Raw genomic sequence first — 19,583 nt, 5'->3', positions numbered from 1 at the left:
GGGTGAATGGGATTTGAGGTGAGAATGCACAGGCACAGAGTTTTTGATGATCTCATGATACGTGTGGGACGGGGTGAATGTGAGGGGCTGGCCAGGAATGTATTGGAATCATCAAGTCTAAAGGTAACACAGACATGGATGAGGGTTTGAGCAGCAGATGAGCTGGGGGTGGGGTGGAGACAGGCGGCGTTATGGAGATTGAAATATCTGGTCTTAGTGATGGTGTGGATATGTGGTCAGAAACTCACCTTGGAGTCAAATATGAGACTAAGATTGTGAACAGTGTTGTTCAGCCTCAGACAGTTCCCGGAGAGAGGGATGGACTTGTTAGGGAATGGGATTTGTAGTGGTGACCGAAGACAATAGCTTTGGTCTTCCCAATTTTTAATTGGAGGAAATTTCTGCTCATCCAGTACTGGATGTGGGATAAGCAGTTTGATAATTTAGTAACAGTGGAGGAATGGAGAGGGATGATGGTGAGGTAGAGCTGGGTGTTGTCAGTGTACATGTGAAAACTAACACGGTGCTTTTGGATGATGTCACCGAGTGGCAGCATGTAGATGAGAAATAGGAGGGGCCAAGGATAGATCCTTGGGGGGCACCAAGTACAAGGACTTTGGAGAGGAAAGGGAGGTTGGAGATGGGGCAGTAGTTTGTGAAGACAATGGTGGATCAGAGATTGTTTTTTTAGGATGGGTGATGACGATGCATTGAAAGGTGAAGAGCACAGTCCCAGGAGAGAGAGAGAACCATTCACAGTATCAGCTACATGGAGAAATGAGATGATCAGCAGTTTAGTGGGAATAGGATCGATGGGGCAGGAGCTGGGTCTCATGCACAAGATGAGCGCTGAGAGGGCATGAGGGGAGATGAGAGAGAAACTAGAGGAAGATGCGAGTTCAGGGTTCAGACAAGGGGGATCTTTACGACAGTTTGTCCCGGTGGGTTAGTGGAAGGGAGGGAAGCAGCAGAGGCATCTGATCGGATTGTCTCAATCTTAGTGGCAAAGAAGCTCCATGAGCTCCTCACACTTGTTGTTGGAGGTGAAGGTGGAGGAGGCAGGGGAGAGGGAGGGTCCTTCAAAATGAACTAACTTGTGTTAGAGCCACTAAAAAGACTCAACTCACTGTATTTCATACAAAGCTGATTTATTTGACTTTATCATATGATATACTTTTTTAATATTTACACCTGTAACTGGGCTGAAATTTACTAACATCAGCAGAAACAGACCCCAATGTACATGGTTCAGTCCTGGATGTGACTAACAGCAAAATCCAATCAATGTTATGAGTTACTTGTGAACTTGCTGATGTCTCAGCAGGCTGGATGACCGAGTGAATCCCTTCACGCACTTGGAGCAGGTGAACGGTCTCTTCCCAGTGTGAGTTCGCTGGTGTACAGTGAGTTGAGATGATTCCCTGAACCCAGTCCCACAGTAAGAGCACCTGAATGGTCTCTCGTCAGTGTGAACACGTTGATGGGACATCAGGTTCCCAGAACTCTTGTAGCATTTCCCACAGTCTGGGCATTTAAAAGGTCTCTCGTCAATGTGAACTCGCTGGTGTGTCAGCAGGTGGGATGATTGAATGAATCCCTTCCCACACTGGGAGCAGGTGAACGGTCTCTCCCCTGTGTGAAGTTGCTGGTGTTGATGCAGCCCTGATGATCAGGTGAACTCCTTCCCACACTGGGAGCAGGTGAACGGTCTCTCCCCTGTGTGAACTCGCTGGTGTTGTACCAGCCCTGATGATCGCGTAAATCCACTCCCACACTCGGTGCAGGTGAATGGTCGCTCCCCAGTGTGAACTCGCTGGTGTGTCAGCAGGCTGGACGATCGAGTAAATCCCTTCCCACATACGAAGCAGATGAACGGTCTCTCCCCAGTGTGACTGTGTCGATGAGTTTCCAGCTCAGATGGGAATCTGAATCCCTTCCCACAATCCCCACATTTCCACGGTGTCTCCCCACTGTGAACGGTGCTTTGTCCGTCCATGTTCAATAGGGCGACTCCGTCAGATCCTGATGTGATGTTTGGTTTCAGTTTCCCGACTGTAAATTCTCTCCTTCTAATACCCTGTGAAATTGATTTAAAACAGAAAAAAGGGAGTGGGAGAGAACCCACAAAAACACAAAGGCAGGTTGTGAAATTGAGCTGAATGAATCTGGGAATTTGTGGGGCCGGCACGAGGAAAAAGTGACCATGAAAACTGCTGGATTGTCATAAAAACCCAACTGGTTCACTGATGTCCTTCAAGGAAGGGAACCTGCTACCCAGTCTGGTGCTACACAAGACTCTGGTCTCTTTAGGAGTATAAGTAGTGATCAAGAGAAGTCCTAACACCCTGTCGAGCCTGCTCCACCATTCAATACGATCGTGGCTGATCTTGGGCTTCAACTGCACTTTTCCACCCACTCCCCATATCCTTCGACTCCCTGAGAGACCAAAAATCTCCCCATCTCAGCCTGAAATATATTCAATGATGGAGCATCCACAACTCGCTGGGCTGGAGAATTCTATGCGACAGAGAGAGAAAGAGAGAGAAGGAGAGTGGGAGAGGCAGAGAGAGAAGGGGAGTGGGAGAGGCAGGGAGAGAAGGGGAGTGGGAGAGGCAGAGAGAGAAGGGGAGTGGGAGAGGCAGGGAGAGAATGGGAGTGGGAGAGGCAGGTACAGAAGGGGAGTGGGAGAGGCAGAGAGAGAAGGGGAGTGGGAGAGGCAGAGAGAGAAGGGGAGTGGGAGAGGCAGAGAGAGAAGGGAAGTGGGAGAGGCAGGGAGAGAAGGGGAGTGGGAGAGACAGAGAGAGAAGGGCAGTGGGAGAGGCAGAGAGAGAAGGGGAGTGGGAGAGGTAGGGAGAGAAGGGGAGTTGGAGAGGCAGGGAGAGAAGGGGAGTTGGAGAGGCAGGGAGAGAAGGGGAGTGGGAGAGGTAGGGAGAGAAGGGGAGTTGGAGAGGCAGGGAGAGAAGGGGAGTGGGAGAGGTAGGGAGAGAAGGGGAGTTGGAGAGGCAGGGAGAAAAGGGGAGTGGGAGAGGCAGAGAGAGAAGGGGAGTGGGAGAGGTAGTGGATGAGGAGAGGTTCGTTATAGATCTACAACTAAACCAGAACTTTGACAAAACTTCCCAAACCCTCAACCTCCACCACCTAGAAGGACCAGGGTAACAGGTGTCTGTGAACACCATCACCTCCAAGTTCCCCTCCAAGTCACACACCATCCTGGCTTGTCTGATATCCAGTACTGGATGTACAGAAATTTCCTCCATTTAAATATTGAGAAGATTGAAGCCATTGTCTTCAGTCCCCACTACAAACTCCACTCCCTATCCACCGACTCCATCCCTCTCCTGACAACTGTCTGAGGCTGAACCAGGCTGTTCACAACCATGGTGAAATATTTCACCCCAAGGTGAGCTTCCAACCACAGATCCACATCATCACCAAGACCGCCTATTTCCACCTCAGTAACATCGCCCGACTCCACCCCAGTCTCAGCTCATCTGCTGCTGAAACTCTCATCCATTCCTTTGTTACCTCGAGACTTAACTATCCTAACACACTCCCGGCCGGCCTCCCACATTCAATCTCCCTGTAATCTTGAGGTGATCCAAAACTGTGCTGCCCGTGTGCTTACTCACACCAAGTCTTGTTCACCCATCACCCCTGTGCACATTGACCTGCAAAGGCTCCAGGATAAGAAGCAAAATTTTTAATTTCTCATCCGTATTTTCAAATCCCTCCAGGGTCTCACCCTCCCTATCTCTGTAATCCAGCCTCACAAACCTCTGAGGTATCTCAGCTCCTCTAATTCCAGCCTCCTGAGAATTCCTGATTTTAATCGCTCCACCATTGGTGACCATTCTTTCATTTGCCTTGGCCACAAGCTCTGGAATTTCCTCCCTAAACTTCTCCACTTCTCTTTCTCCCCTTTAAGATGCTCCTTAAAACCGACCCATTTGACCAAGCTTTTGGTCACCTGCCCTAATATCTCCTTATGTTGCTCAGTGTTAAACATTGCTTTGCAACATTTCTGTGAAATACCTTGGAATATTGTCTTACATTGAAAGTGCGATATAAATACAAATTATTGTTGTTGATTTGGATGTATATCAATGTTCCTTCATCATCACAGGGTGAATAACCTGTAACTCCTTACCTAACATCATTGTGGGAGCACCTTCACCACATGGACTGCAGCGGTTCAAGAAGGTCAAACATCATCTTCTCCACAGGCAACTGGGGATTGGCAATATTTGCTGGTATCTGTGGAGAGAGAAACAGAGCTAACATTTCAGGCCATGCAGAATGAATTACAGAGAATAAAAATTATACAGAATTTGATGGTCAACAGAAGCTCAGAAGTGGAAGAGAAATGGATTATAGTGCGAGAAAAACAATTCCTGACTATGAAAGATGGGAAGGTAAAGCTGGGAAGACAGCAGCACATGGTCAGGTTTGGGGAGCGATGGAAACTTCCTTTAGACACTGTCGGCAGAAGTAACAGTAAAATCCTAAATGGAGCTAAAATACGCCCATAACTAGAGACAGAGGAAGTTAGACAATGGCAGAGAAGTGATCGGGGGGCAGAGGTGAAACGGAGGAATGGATGAACATGGATTTAGATCCACAGTAAAGAAGTCACACCAGCCCCTGAGGCATGAAACCTCTTACAGATAACAGAGCACTGCACTAAAGTCTAGATTGTAGATAAATGGTCAAAAACATTCAGCTCTGAAATAAATTCAGAGTTTGCAATGTTGAACACTTCTGTTGGAGCCTGCAGCTGGAAAGATATCAGCAGCACTGGAGTCAGATAAAAATCTCCCAGTTGAGGAAATACCCGGGGAGCGGGTTGACATCACTGTGTAATTGTCGATGTGTGATGATGTCATGCACACGGGCACAGAACATCTGGGTCTGTGCAAACCAGTGATCACCACACATTATGAAGGATGTGAGGGTCCTTGAGAGGGTACAGAGGAGATTTACCAGAATGGGTCGAGGGATGAGGGATGTTGTAAGATTACTTTGGAGAAACTGGGGTTGTTCTCCTTGGAGAAAAGTAGATTGAGGGGAGATTTGAGAGAGGTGTACAAGATTATGATAGGTTTAGATAGGGTAGTTAAAGAAAGGCTGTTCACAGTATCTGATCATAAAAGGATTACATGAATACAGATTTAAGGGATTACAAATTTAAGATTTGGGGCAAGATCTACAGGGAGCATATGAGGAAAAAAATTTACACAGCGAGTGGCAATGACCTGGAACTCAATGCTTACAATTCGAGGCCGATAATATCAAGTTCCGATGAATCAAGTCATTCTGTCAAATCTTAATGTGAAGTTTCGTTTCCGTTTCCAATCCGCAAATCCTTCCCATTTAATATCTAAGGATGTTGCCTGGGATGGAACATTTAAGTTGTGAAGAGAGGTTGGATAGTCTTGGGTTGTTTTCGCTGGAGCAGAGAAGACTGAGGGGCAACCTGATTGAGGTGTATAAGATTATGAAGGGCATGCCAGGGTGGATAGGGAGCAGCTGTTCCCCTTATTTGAAGGGTCTGTCACAAGGGGACATAAGTTCAAAGTGAGGGGCAGGAGGTTTAGGGGGAATGTGAGAAAAAACTTTTTTACCCAGAGGGTGGTGACGGTCTGGAATTCACTGCCTGGGAGGGTGGTGACGGTCTGGAATTCAATGCCTGGGAGGGTGGTGGAGACGGGTTGTCTCACATCCATTAAAAAGTACCTGGATGAACAGTTAGCACGTCATAACATTCAAGGCTATGGGCCAAGTACTGGAAAATGGGATTAGGGAGGTAGGTCAGGTGTTTCTCACGTGTCGGTGCAGACTCGATGGGCCGAAGGGCCTCTTTAGCAATGTGTGATTCTGTGAAAAAGGAGTTTACAAACAATCCATCACTGTCAATCCAGGACATAAATTAAGAGACAAATATTTCTCTTGGGCTAAGTTTGCTGTGTGTAAATCCTCCCCTTCTAACCCCCTGTAAAAGGAGTTTCCAAAATCCATCCCTGTTAGTCCAGGATAGAAATGCACAACATTCTCTCCTCCACCTACCTGGACCAGTATGACCGCGCATGCGCCCTGCTGCACATTACCCCCTATAAAGATGGCGGCCGTTTCCCCCATGCTGGTGAAGAGAGAAAGCCAGACTTTTTCGGTCCGTTCCCTGCAACCGCAAACCCCGTACCTTGTTATTTGAGGTCTTCAACCTGCATTGTTTCTTTATGAAGCCTCCCTGCCCACTCCGCTGGCTCCATTCCTCCTCACACACCCACTAACTCTGTTAGTTCGCTCCACTCGATATTCCCTCTCCCGCTCTGAGCAGCTTCAGTCTCAGACCAGCACTGCGCATGCTCATGAAACAGACCGCATTGCGCACGCTCCAAGCACATGCAATAGTGCGCATGTGCGAGGAACTTTTCTCGTGGGAATAGTGCACATTCTGTCCCGCAGCGAATGCTGGGTGATCACTCCGCCATTGAAGGGTGAAAATGTCGGATAGAAACCTCTGTTATGTCATCAGATACGATGGGTGCCATTGGGGAAAGGCATCAAATTGTTGAATCAATTGATACAGCGTCCAAATTACTCTGGGCTCCACCATAATTCTCTCCTGGGTGCAATGAACAGCAGAACAAACCCCTAGAGTTAGATCTGAACTCAGTGGAATCTCAGCAGTTGGGGTGAGTTGGTGGCTTTTAAACCGTCTTTTGCCACTAGCAATCCTCTGATTGTGGATCAAATCCTTTGAACCTTTTAAGATGGAGTGTTAACATGTGGGCAGACTGAATAAAGCCCTTTGCTCACGTGAAGTATCTGAATGGCCTCCCACCAGTGTCATGAAGCTGTTAATGTACATAATATTTTGGAAAATTCTTTTCTTTTAAAATAAAGGCTTAGTCTATGGGTGTGTCTTATTTGGATTAAGGCCAGCTAGCCTGGGTGCTTTGATGTGTGCTAGTTTTGAGATGTAAGAGGAATAATGTGCATTTGCATTTTTTAATAGAGCATTCAAGAAGTAGGGTGAAAATGGACACCTACCTAGCAGCTACCAAGCAATATATTTATATTTTTTAAATAAAATTGGTATTATGAAAGGATTTTCATTGTTAAAAGGGGGTGTTCAAAGAGGCTAGTGGGAAAATTAGAATTTGCATTCAGTCAGTAATGGTAGGTATAACAAGACAATCATTTTGGGTGTGCAGAACAGAGGCAACGTGAGAACAAAAGGCAGCTGCAAGCCTCCAATTGACTCCACAAGGAACAAATGAAAAGAACCTCTTTTTGAATTCGTATGGTGAAAATGCTTTGCCTGGTGTCTGGTTAAGTCTATGGGTTGCTGTTGCCTTAATGGAGATTAGTTTGGGAATTTTTCAAAAGTTCTGAGAGTAATAATTTGTAGCCATGTGTATATATATATTTTTATCTGTGTAAATTAATAAAATGTTTCATTTTGTTTAATTTAAAACTTCGAGAGCTGATTCCTGAATTTAGGGTCGCATCTCAAACATAACACTTAAAATGATAGGTTGTGACAGTTGTTTAAGGTTTCCCTCTGGGAATTTTAAATAACTCCGCTTTACCAACTGCATCAGTCATAACACCGGCGAGACTGTGTTGCTGTGTCAGTAATTGGGATGATTGGGCGAATCCCTTTCCATTTCCACCTGGTGAACAATCTGTTTACAATGTGAGCTTACCTGCACGTTTTCAGCTCAGACATGGATCTCGAAATCTGCTGTTAATGGGTTCCACATCCTTAACACTACATAAGAACACGGAGCAGGAGTAGGCCATTAGGCCCCTCAAGCCTGCTCCGTCAATTAATAAGCTGACCTGACAGTAACCTGAAATCTGTACCCCGTCTACCCCCGATAACCTATCACCCCCTTGCTTACCAAGAATATATACATCTCTGCCTTAAAAATATTCAAAGACTCTGCTTCCATAGTCTTTTCAGGAAGAGAGTTCCAAAGACTCATGACTCTCTGAGAAAAAAAAAACTTTGCCTCTCTGTTTTAAATGGGTGACCGCTTATTTTTAAACAGTGACCCCTAGTTCTAGATTCTCCCACAAGAGGTAACATCCTCTCAACATCCGCCCTGCCAGGTACGCTCAGAATCTTATATGTTTCACTAATCAGGTAAAGAAAAGCAACATATTGCAGATGCTGGTCATCTGAAATAAAAACAGAAAATACTGGAAATCTCAGCAGACCTGGTAGCCTCTGTGGAGAGATAAACATAGTTTTCATTTTAGGTCTGTAATCTTTCATCAGAAATGCATTATATCTGAACTATAAATTATGCCTCTCAAATCAAAGATGCTGCCAGATGTAGTCAGGGAACTCAAGGAGAAAATGTAAATCCGCTTTGAGGAATGGAATCAGAGAATTAAGGGTGAACAGCCCGACTGACCAGAGACAGTCAAGACACCTCCCTCTTCTTTAAGACGATGGAACATTGACTCTGATGTTATCAGTGAAATTAACTGATCTGAGACATTTAAATGATTCTCATTACTGCACATCAGGAATTCAAACCGAATATCGGCTTCGGGACAATCAGAATACTTGGTAACAGACAAGACACCGACAGGCTTGAAGGGAGACGGCACTGGTTGTAGGAGAGCTGGTTCCCAGTGATATGGATGTGCCTGCAGTGGGCGGGATCAGACTGTTTCCATGTGTTCACAATGAATGACCCAACTTTTATTTTGGAAGCGCAAGACGGATAGAGAGCGATAGTTATCTGGGTAATAGCAATCTGAAGATTTGACTCACTGACACCCTGGTTAGGATACCTTGTAGACTGAACTTGTATAAGTCTCTGAGGCACAATTGGTCAGTGTGTTTTCTTGTTAACTGAAAGGTTGGTGATTCAAGACCATCCAGGAGTGAAGACTTTACTGTTTTCCCCCCATCAGCATTCTTTGTCACGCAGTTCAGGGTTGCCACTGGGTACGTGGGCTACAAGATAATATCCCCAAAACGGTTCCAGATCTACTGTTGTCCAGTGAGCTCCAGCACAAACAGCTTTTTGAAAAATATTATTTTTTCTGTCAAATATAGTGAAAAAGGATTTGTACGAAGTATGTACCTTCATCTAACCCAGTAGAAATCTAAGAAATTATTGGTTTCAGACAAACCCATCAACGATTCCCTCATCCTCAGCTCCAGCGTGAGTGAGACATGGAAAAGCAGCAATATTCCGGCCCCGCACTCTCCAATCACCCGCTGCCAGCAGAAAGCGGCGACTGCAGCTTCACTCAGCGGGTGACTGCCCATCCCTGGGACGCAAGATACTCCAACCCAGGCCAAACTTCCCAATCTACCGAGCACAGGCTCAGGAAAAAGCAGGAAAATTATATCCCGGTCACTGAACCTCCGAGCAGCATTTACAGAATACCCGAGTGAGTGAGTCACAAATAAAAACCGCACCACCTTTCCAAGTCTTTTCACTGAAAAATCCCTTCATTTCATTGAAAATCTGACTGTTGAAGATCTGAAAATGAGCACCATGGGATTTGTGTGACTGAGTTACTTGTTTTCCATTGTTTGTCCGTCAGGTTTGCAATTCACTTTGTGTGGATGTTGAAGATAATCTGATTTCAAAATGAGTTCATAAAGCAGATAAATATTAAATCCAGGAACAAATCCTGAGGAAAATGGATCACAATGTTTGGAAGGTGATGCAGCTAAGAAGTGGAAGATGTGAATGATGTTATTAATGATTGAGAGGAATGCATTGCAACCTTGGGGCTTTTGTAGGGTGATTACCTTACACACTTTGATATTCGGAACAAGCTGAGGTATCAGGTTGAAAGCAACAAGTGTCTCCATGTGTGTTGGGATATGAAGCGGACCTTGATCACTTGCCCAGCTAGCGCAGTCGGTAGAACACGTGACTCTTAATCTCAGGGCCGTTGGTTTGAGCCCTACGCTGGGCGCTGTGCGACTTTTAAAATCTTGCTTCTTTCAAAAAGGGGAAAAAACTCCAACTAATCGCTGCAAGGCAGGCATTCACCATTGAAAGCAACTGGCAGACATCAAATTCAAAGCACTTTCATGTCGCATCTCTTTCTGCTTCTGTCCCTGTCTCGTGTCCAGCTCCCAGGTCAATTAGCTGCTGGATGCAGACAGAGTCAGTTCGTGGGAAAATAAGATGCAAGGCGTTAAGTTTGCAGACAATCTTGCAGGGTAAAGAGACACCAGGATCTCATCTTCCTGATCCTCCCAGATTCTGATTACAGGAATGTCCACAGTGCCTATTATCCACAGTCACACTCTCCTTCTAGTCCGTTTGTACGTTGTACAAGCACGTTCTAGTACGTTGTTCAGCTTTGAAATTGTTCATATTTTCACACTGTGTTTCAATGTGAAGAAAGCAGAGCTGTGATAAGCTTATATTGTTCAGCAGATGCACTGCAAGAAGGTACATAACAGGCTGATGGTAACAGTGCTCTTTGGACGTGGTGAACTCCAGTGTGGAATTGGCACCATTCATGTGTCTTTAAATTAGTCTCGTGACAAACCTGGTACTAGAAATGACAAAAAATTTCGCTGAATTTTCTCCGTGTTTGGTTTGTTAAGAGCCGAATACAAGGTAAGAAAGTACATCTCGCTCGAGTGGGTTAATGAATTGCAGAATGACCCGTGTTGTTGGGAAACATAAAATTATAAAAAGTTAGAGCAAAGAAAGGGGCCATTCGTGCTGCTTTCAAAGAGCAGGGTGATTGATCAGAAATGATAGTTGTGACGGTACAATCAGTCGAGAGCAACATTTGTCCTTCTCCCACCCATATTTTGCCTCGCACCAACATCTCTGGTCAGTGCTTTACAACCAGCCCTACTCTTCAGCCATTCCCTCACTCCGTCTCTGTGTTCTCCACTTGTTCCAAGTGTGATTTTTCCAGCTCCGAGGCGATACTCTCACTCTTCTGCTTCTGACAGAGCTGCTAAATATTTTCAATCAGTAAGTTATCAATACTTGCTTAAACAATTTCTCAAAATCCACAAACCTTTATTCTTTGACCGGGAATCGAGCCTGGGCCGCAGCAGTAAAAGCGCTAAATTCTAACCACTAGACCACCAGGGAAGCGACCAAATCGTTTCTCGAGCTGGCTTATCTATGCTGCTTTTGCCTCTTTTTGTTCCATCTCCAATCTCTTAAACCACAAAACTGCCTGTTTAGGTTCAACACAAACGACTTCTTCAGCCAATGAAAATAACGGTATCTGTGAGCTGGAACATGAAATTGACAGTGAGGTGAAATAGTCCCACAAGCTGCTCATGTGTAACTTTCAATTTCCAAAACCCTCCACCCTATTCGCTGTTGGTCCAGTGGAAGCGCCGATTCCTGGTCAGTTGTCATCAGGGAAACTGCCAATAAACTGAATATTTGGCTTTTTTTTCATTCCCGATCTCTTCACCAGAGAAAACTTTCTCCGTCTTGTTAAACGTGAACTCAAGTGACTTCTTCACTAATGAGTAGCACCATTGCTGTTTGCTGGAACATGAAGTCGATACTTTCCTACTTTAAGACAGTTCTTAAAGTCTCCCCTTTGACCGAGCTTTTAGTCCTCTGACTGAATATGTGGCTCGGTGTCACACTTTGTTATATAATGCTCCTGGGGAGCGCCTTGTGACGTTTCATTTGGTTAAAGGCGCTTTATAAATATAAGTTGTTGTTGTAGGATATACATAGAAAGGGCCAATCTCTTATTATATCTTTCATGCTGATATTTTTCTTTGTTTTATCCATTCTCGGGATGTGGGCATCGCTGGCTAGGCCAGCATTTATTGCCCATCCCTAGTTGTCCTTGAGAAGGTGGTGGTGAACTGCCTTCTTAAACCGCTGCAGTCCGTGTAGTGTAGGTACACCCACAGTGCTGTTAGAAAAGGAGTTCCAGGATATTGACCCAGCGACAATGAAGGAATGACAATATATTTGCAAGTCAGGATGGTGAGTGACTTGCAGGAGAACTTCAAGGCGGTGGCATTCCCATCTACCTGCTGCCCCTGTCCTTATGGATGGTTAGGGTCGTGGGTTTGGAAGGTGCTGCCTAAGGAGCCTTGGTGAATTCCTGCAGTGCATCTACAACACTGCTACGGTGCGTCGGTGGTGGAGGGAGTGAATGTTTGTGGATGCGGTGCCAATTAATTGGGCTGCTTTGTCCTGGATGGTGTCAAGCTCCTTGAGTGTTTTGGATGCTGCACTCAGCAAGGCAAATGGAGAGTATTCCATCATACTCTGACTTGTGCCTTGTAGATGGCTTTGGGAGAGTCAGGAGATGAGTTACGCATCGCATGATTCCTAGCCTCTGACCTGTTCTTGTAGCTACAGTATTTATATGGCTAGTCCAGTTCAGTTTCTGGTCAATGGTAACAACGAGGATATTGACACTGGGGGATTCAGTGATGGTAATGCCTTGAACATCAAGGGGCGATGAATGGATTCTCTCTTGATGGAGATGGTCATTGCCTGATACTTGTGTGGCACGAATGTTATCTGCCTCTTGTCATCCCAAGCCTGGATACTATCCAGGCCTTGCTGCATTTGGACATAGACTGCTTCAGTATCTGAGGACTCGCGAATTGTGCTAAACATTGTGCAATCATCAGCGAACATCCCCACTTCTGACCTTATGATGGGCGGAAAATCATTGATGGAGTAGCTAAAGATGGTTGGGCTGAGGACACTACCCTGAGGAACTCCTGCAGTGATGTCCTGGAGCTGAGATGACTGACCTCGAACAAGCACAACCATCTTCCTTTGTGCTCGGCATGACTCCAACTAGTGTAGAGTATTCCCCCCTGATTCCCATTGACTCCAGTTTTGCTAGGGCTCCTTGATGCCACACTCGGTCAAATGTTGCATTGATGTCAAGGGCAGTCACTCTCACCTCACCTCTGGAGCTCAGCTCTTTTGTCCATGTTTGAACTAAGGCTGTAATGAGATCAAGAGTTGAGTGGCCCTGGCGGAACCCAAACCGGGCATCAGTGAGCAGGTTATTGCTAAGTAAGTGCTGCTTGATAGCATTGTCAGTGACCCCTTCCATTACTTTACTGATGGCAGAGAGTAGACTGATGGGGTGGTAATTGGCTGAGTTAGATTTGTCTTGATTTTTGTGTACAGGGCATTCCTGGGCAATTTTCCACATAGCTGGATAGATGCCAGTGTTATAGCTGTACTGGAACAGCTTGGCTAAGGGCGCGGTAAGTTCTGGAGAACAAGTTTTCAGTACAATTGCCAGAATATTGTAAGGGTCCATAGCCTTTGAAGTAACCAGTGTCTTCAGTCGCTTCTTTATATCATGTGGGGTGAATCGAATTGGCTGAAGACTGGCATCTGTGATGCTGGGGACTTCTGAGGAATGCCGAGATGGACCATCCACTCGGCACTTCTGGCTGAAGATTGTAGCAAATGCCTTATCTTTTCCACTGATGTACTGGGCTTCCCCATCATTGAGTTTGGGGATATTTGTGGAACCTCCATCTCCAGTGAGTCGTTTAATTGTCCACCACCATTCTCGACTGATTGTCACAGGACTGCAGAGCTTAGATCCGATTCATTGGTTGTGGGATCACTTAGCCCTGTCCATCATTTGCTGCTTATGCTGTTTGGCATGCAAGTAGCCCTTTGTTGTATCTTCACCAGGTTGACACCTCATGTTTAGGTATGCCTGGTGCTGCTCCTGACATGGCCTCCTGCACTCTTCACTGAACCAGGGTTGATCCCCTGGCTTGCTGGGGATGGTAAAATGGGGGATATGCAGGGCCATGAGGTTACAGATTATGTTCAAGTACAATGCTGCTGTTACTAATGGCCCACAGCGTCTCATGGATGCTCAGTCGAGACCTATTCGAAATCTGTCCCATTTAGCATGGTGGTAGTGCCACACAACACGATGGAGGACATTGTTAATGTGAAGACGGGACTTCGTCTCCACAATGACTGTGCAGCAGTCACCCCTGTCAACACTGTTATGGACAGATGCATCTGAGGCAGGCAGGTTGATGAGGATTAGGTCAAGTATGTTTTTCCCTCACCACTTGCTGTAGACCCAGTCTAGCAGCTATGTTATTTAGGCCTAAGCCAGCTAGGTCAGTAGTGGCTCTACCGAACCATGCTTGGCGATGGACATTGAAGTGTCACACCCAGAATACATTGTGCGCCCTTGCCACCTCCAAGTGGTGTTCAACATGGAGGAGCACTGATTCATCAGCCGAGAGAAGATGATACGTGGTAGTCAACAGGAGACTTTCCTTGCCCACATTTGGCCTGTTTCCAGGAGACTTCATGGGGTCCAGAATCAATATTGAGGACTCCCAATTCCCTCCCGACTGTGCCGCAACCTCTGCTTGGCCTGTCCTCGGTGGGACAGGATATACCCAGAGATGGTGGTGTCTGAGGCATTATCTGTAAGGTACGATTCCATATGTCAGGCTGTTTGCTTGACTAGTCTGTTAGGCAGATGTTGGTAAGGAGTACTTTGCAGGCTCGACAGGGCTGAGATTGCCATTGTCGCTTCCAGTGCCTTGGTCAAATACTGGGTAGTCCGTTCATCCCTTTTATGTGTCTTTTTTACAATTGAGTGGTCATTTCAGGGGGTATTTTAAGAATCAACCACAGTACTGTGGGCCTGGAGTCACGTGTGGCCAGACGAGGTAAGATTTCCTTCCCTAAAGGTCATTAGTGAACCAGACGGGTTTTTACAGCAATCCACACTCGTTTCACTAATTACAGTGGAAATATCACAGTCGAGGACAAACACAGAGGCAGAGTGTGGGAATGAAAGAGGAAGAGAAGGGCTGTTTGGGATTCGAACCCGGAGTGTTACCCTGGCTCCTTTGACTATTAGTCCAGCGACAATACCATTCTATTAGCTTTCCTAATTACTTGCTATGTTTGCATGCTAACCATTACATCTCAGAGCCCGGCAATCTTTCACCATTTAGATAATATGCTTTTTCATTCTTCCTGCCAAAATGGACAATTTCACATTTGCCCACATTATATTCCATTTACCAGATCTTTATCCATTCACTTAATCTATCGATATCCCTTTTCATGTCCTTATGTCAACTCCACAAATTACTTTTCCAACTATCTTTCTGTCGTCAGCATATTTAGCATCCATTCCTTGGGCCATTCATCCAACTGATTTATACTCATTGTAAAAAGCCGAGGCCCCAGCACTGATCCCTGTGACATACCACTGGTCCTGCCAACAAGAAAGTGAGCCATTTTTCTTAATCTCTGCTTCCTGTTAACTAGCCAATCTTCTATCCATTCCAATCTGTTACCCCCTCCACTATGAACTTTTACTTTCCGCAAAAAACACTTGATGTGTCACTTTATCAAATGCCTTCTGGAAGCCTAAATACAGCACATCCACCAGTTCTCCATTATCCATAATATATGCTAGTTCAAAGAACTCTAACAAATTGGTCAAAGACGATTTTCCTTTAACAGAACCATGTTGACTCTGCCTGATTACCTTGAACTTTTTAATGTGTCCTGCCATAACGTCACTAAAAATAGCATCGAACCTTTTGTTTCCTGTCTCATTCACCTTTTGAGCCAACGTATTACATTTGTTGTTTTCCAATCTCATGGAATCTTGCCCAAATATAGAGAATTTGGAAAATTAAAACGAATACATCAAATATCTCACTCGTCACTTCTTTTAAGATGCTACAATAAAGCCCATCAGGACCCGAGGGTTTGTGAACCCGCACCTCCAACAATTTATTCGGTATCACTTCCCTGGAGATTGTAATTTTCTTGAGTTTCCCTCGCTTCAATTTCCTGAGTTACAGATAAATCTGGGATGTTACTTGTCTCCTCTGAACTGCGCAGGCACCTGGCTGGAAGGTAAAACTGTGACGTCATGCAGCAGCACTTTGGGTCTTTGTTTTGAAGAAATGGAATTCGGCTGTTCTCATTAGGAATGCTGGAGACAGACTGATCAACAATGTCATCATCAAATGGCACAGCGCAGTAAGAGAGCCTCCCACTCATCCTTTCTATGCCTAAGCTTTTTACAAAGAGCCTCCTCATTCATCCGATTTTCCTTCCTTCTCTGCATTACCCCGATTTCTCCCTCTCAACTTATTCTCCAATTTCACTTGGAAAATACTGATTTAATAAAAATATTGAAAGATGAGAAGGAGCTTCTACGGTGCCCAGTCTGCTAAATTCTGCAGCGTTACCAAAGTTTCCTTAACTCAATGACACCAAGAATTGCACTTATGATTATTACATTGCTTTTGAACAAAAAAAGTACTTAAACTGTTGATTTGGATTTAACGAAATTTATTCTGATCAAGCATCTCCTCATTTTCTCAGTCGATATATACAATCTTATTCCTCTTGCTGTACAACCTGTTGCAGAGGCTGTTATAGAAAAGAGGGAAAGGTTTGCTACAGCTATACAAAGCCCTGGTTAGGTCACAACTGGAGGACTGTGTATAGTTCTGGGAACGGCACCTTATAAAGAATCAATATTTGCATTGAAAGTTTCAGAGGAGCCGCATTGATTAAGTTGGTGGGTTTTGGAAATAGGAAGCTGTAAATCTGCAACTATTACATTGAGGAGACCAAATGCAGACTGGGTGACCACTTTGCAGAACACCTTCAATCTGTCCACAAGCATGACCCAGGCCTTCCTGTCGGTTACCATTTCGACACCCCATCCTGCTCTCATGCCCACATGTCTGTCCTTGGCCTGCTGCAATGTTCCAGTGAAGCTCAACACAAACTGGAGGAACAGCACCTCATCTTCCGATTAGGCACTTTGCAGCCTTCTGGACTTAACATTGAGTTGAACAACTTCAGACCATGAACTCTCTCCTCCATTTTCACCCTTTTTAAAATCCCTTTATAAAAATGTATTTTATTTACTTATTTTTTATTCATTTACTCGTTATTTCATCCCCCTTATTATCCCCTTTTTAATCCTTTTTTCCCAACTACCTCCCTCTCCTCCCACCCCACCCCAACTCCAAAAGTGCCATCTGTTACTTGTTCCATGTTGTTCTTTCACAGAGTGCTGACTCTTGTTCTGCTATTCACACATTCTGCTTTCGTACTTTTATGCAACTACCAGCACCTTCTTCAGCCCTCACCACTGCCATTAACACTCCCTTTTTCTTGTGTCCATGATACGTTTGTCAGTCTCTCCTTAGCTCCCACCTCTCGCTGACCTTCTACCCAGCTTCACCTGCTCTACCCTCCCCGCCCCTCCCCACTCTGCGCTGCTTGAACAGTATAAACCCCATCACTTTTTCCTTCTCTTCAGCTCTGAAGTGGGGTCACATGGAATCGAAAAGTTAACACTATTTCCCTCTCCGCAGATGCTGTCAGACCAGCTGAGCTTTCCCAGCATTTTCTGTTTTTATAACATATAAGAGGTGCTTGGATAACAAGACGGCAGACGGAGAAAAATGTAGCAAAGACTGAAGTAACTCACTTGGTCGTAAAAGTAATTTTTAAAAAGCAACAAAGCAGAACCTGTTTCAAAACGTGAGAAAGTTGTGCGTTGATGTGCAAAGAGACTTGGCTGTGCTTGTACCAGGAAGACAGGAAGTTGTATCAGTTCCTGCAGCAAAATAGATTAGCGTGTTCTTCCAACTGAAAAACCATTCAGTGACGAAACTTCCGATGTTTTTTTCCCCCCATCAACACTCATTGTCATACGGATTCGGGTTGTCAATGGCGGCAGGAAAGTTTTCCACAAATGTTGCCAGTTCTAATGTGAGTTTCCAACCAGAGAATCTTACGTATGTAAAGGAAATGTGATAACTACTAGGCTACGACAGCAACATGCAGCTCCTTGCAGAATATCAAACTGTGCTGTCTTATTGCACTGCAAGACCTTGTTTTGTGGAAGTGCAATTCGGCGGAAAACCTTAGCCATGCGGCAGAGAAATTGATCTAACATTAGAATCATCAGGTGACAGAGCACATCAGCAGCTCATTCAACACCTCACACATGTGCGAACAATCTTACAGCAAATCCGCCCCCATCTTTCCCTCTAATTTCCGAGCGATGCATTTTTCAGATCATTCAAAACCTGGTGAAGTATAAATGTCACTTTGTTTTGAGATGATGCATCCAGTTACTATTTAACAACAAACGGGAATGATGCAACCTTTCCCTACATTTAATATTGTTAATGCTTCAAGCGGGGAAACTTTCAGTGTTTGAGAGACCATGATTCCTACTACCCTACACAAACCCTGCAATGTAGCGGGGAAACTTTCCGTGTGTGATAAACCGTGATCACTATTACCCTACACAAACCCTGCAATGTAGCGGGGAAACTTTCCGTGTGTGAGAGACCGTGATCCCTATTACCCTACACAGACCCTGCAATGTAAAGGGCCCATTTTAACACACAGAAGACAGAGAGTTGGGATTTTTCAGGTTGGAAAGACGTAACAAGTGGAGTGCCACAAGGATCAATCCTAGGGCCTCAATTATTTCCTATCTATATTAATAACTTGGAGGAGGGGCAGAGTGTAATGTATCCAAATTTTCTGACGATACAAAAATAGGTGGGAGTGCATTTTGTGATGAGGACATAAGGAACCTGCACGGGGATATAGATAGGTTAAGTGAGTGGGCAAAAAACTTGGCAGATGGAGTTTAATGTAGGAAAGTGTGAGGTCATGCGCTTTGGACGGAAGAATCAAAAGGCAGACTATTATTTAAATGGAGAGAGACTCCAAAAAAATGCAGCACAGAGGGATCTGGGTGTTCTTGTGCATTAAACACAATAGGTTAGTATGCAGGTGCAGCAAGTCATTAAGAAGGTAAATGGAATTTTGGCCTGTATTGCTAGTGGATGGAGTTTAAAAATAGGGAAGTCTTGTTACAACTGTGCAGGGTGTTGGTGAGGCCGCATCTGGAGTACTGTGTGCAATTTTGGCCCCGGTATTTAAGAAAGGATATACTGGCATTGGAGGCAGTTTAAAATAGATTCAGCAGGCTCATTTTTGGGATGAAGAACAGCGAAACAGGTTAAGCCTTTATTCATTAGAGTTTAGAAGAATGAGGGGTGATCTTATTGAAACCTACAAGATTCTTAAGAGGCTTGACAGGTTCATGTAGAGAAGGCGTTTCCACTCGATCTAGGGAACATAGTTACAGAATAAGGGGGCACTCATTTAAAACTGAGATGCGAAGGAATTTCTTCTCTCATAGGGTAGTAAATGTCTGGAATTCTCTCCCCCAAAAGAGTTGTAGAGGCTAGATCACTGAAAGTATTAAAAGGGGAGGTAGATAGATTTTTGAAATATCGGGGAGTTGGGGGCTATGAGGAACTGGCAGGAAAGAGGAGTTGAGGCCTGGGGCAGATCATCCATCATCTTATTGAATGGCGGGGCAGGCTTGAGGGGCCGAATGGTCAACTCCTGCTCCTTTATCTCATGTTCTTATGTTCGTTTGAAACGTGTCTCTGGTGAAAGGGATCGGAAATAAAAACAAAAGTCACAGGTAACATAGATAAGCCAGGTTGTAAAAATTCGGTGTAGCTTCCCTGCAGGTCTAGTGGTCAGGATTCGGCG

At 44.9% G+C, this 19,583-nt stretch overlaps 1 protein-coding gene across 1 annotated transcript in view; it reads right to left on the bottom strand.

Annotated features, from left to right (window-relative positions):
* LOC144698069 (uncharacterized) overlaps positions 1-19,583 on the bottom strand; it is a 207,830-nt gene that overhangs the window by 46,922 nt on the left and 141,325 nt on the right. The window contains 1 exon segment of the mRNA XM_078569995.1: positions 1,463-1,970. Coding sequence (XP_078426121.1) covers positions 1,463-1,970 — 508 coding nt within the window.

This window comes from Cetorhinus maximus, chromosome 23 (assembly GCF_964194155.1).
Source record: "Cetorhinus maximus chromosome 23, sCetMax3.hap1.1, whole genome shotgun sequence".
NCBI classification, from domain to species: Eukaryota; Metazoa; Chordata; class Chondrichthyes; order Lamniformes; family Cetorhinidae; genus Cetorhinus; species Cetorhinus maximus.
Note: the sequence above shows the minus strand (reverse complement) of the source record. Positions and strands in the feature narration are given on the sequence as shown.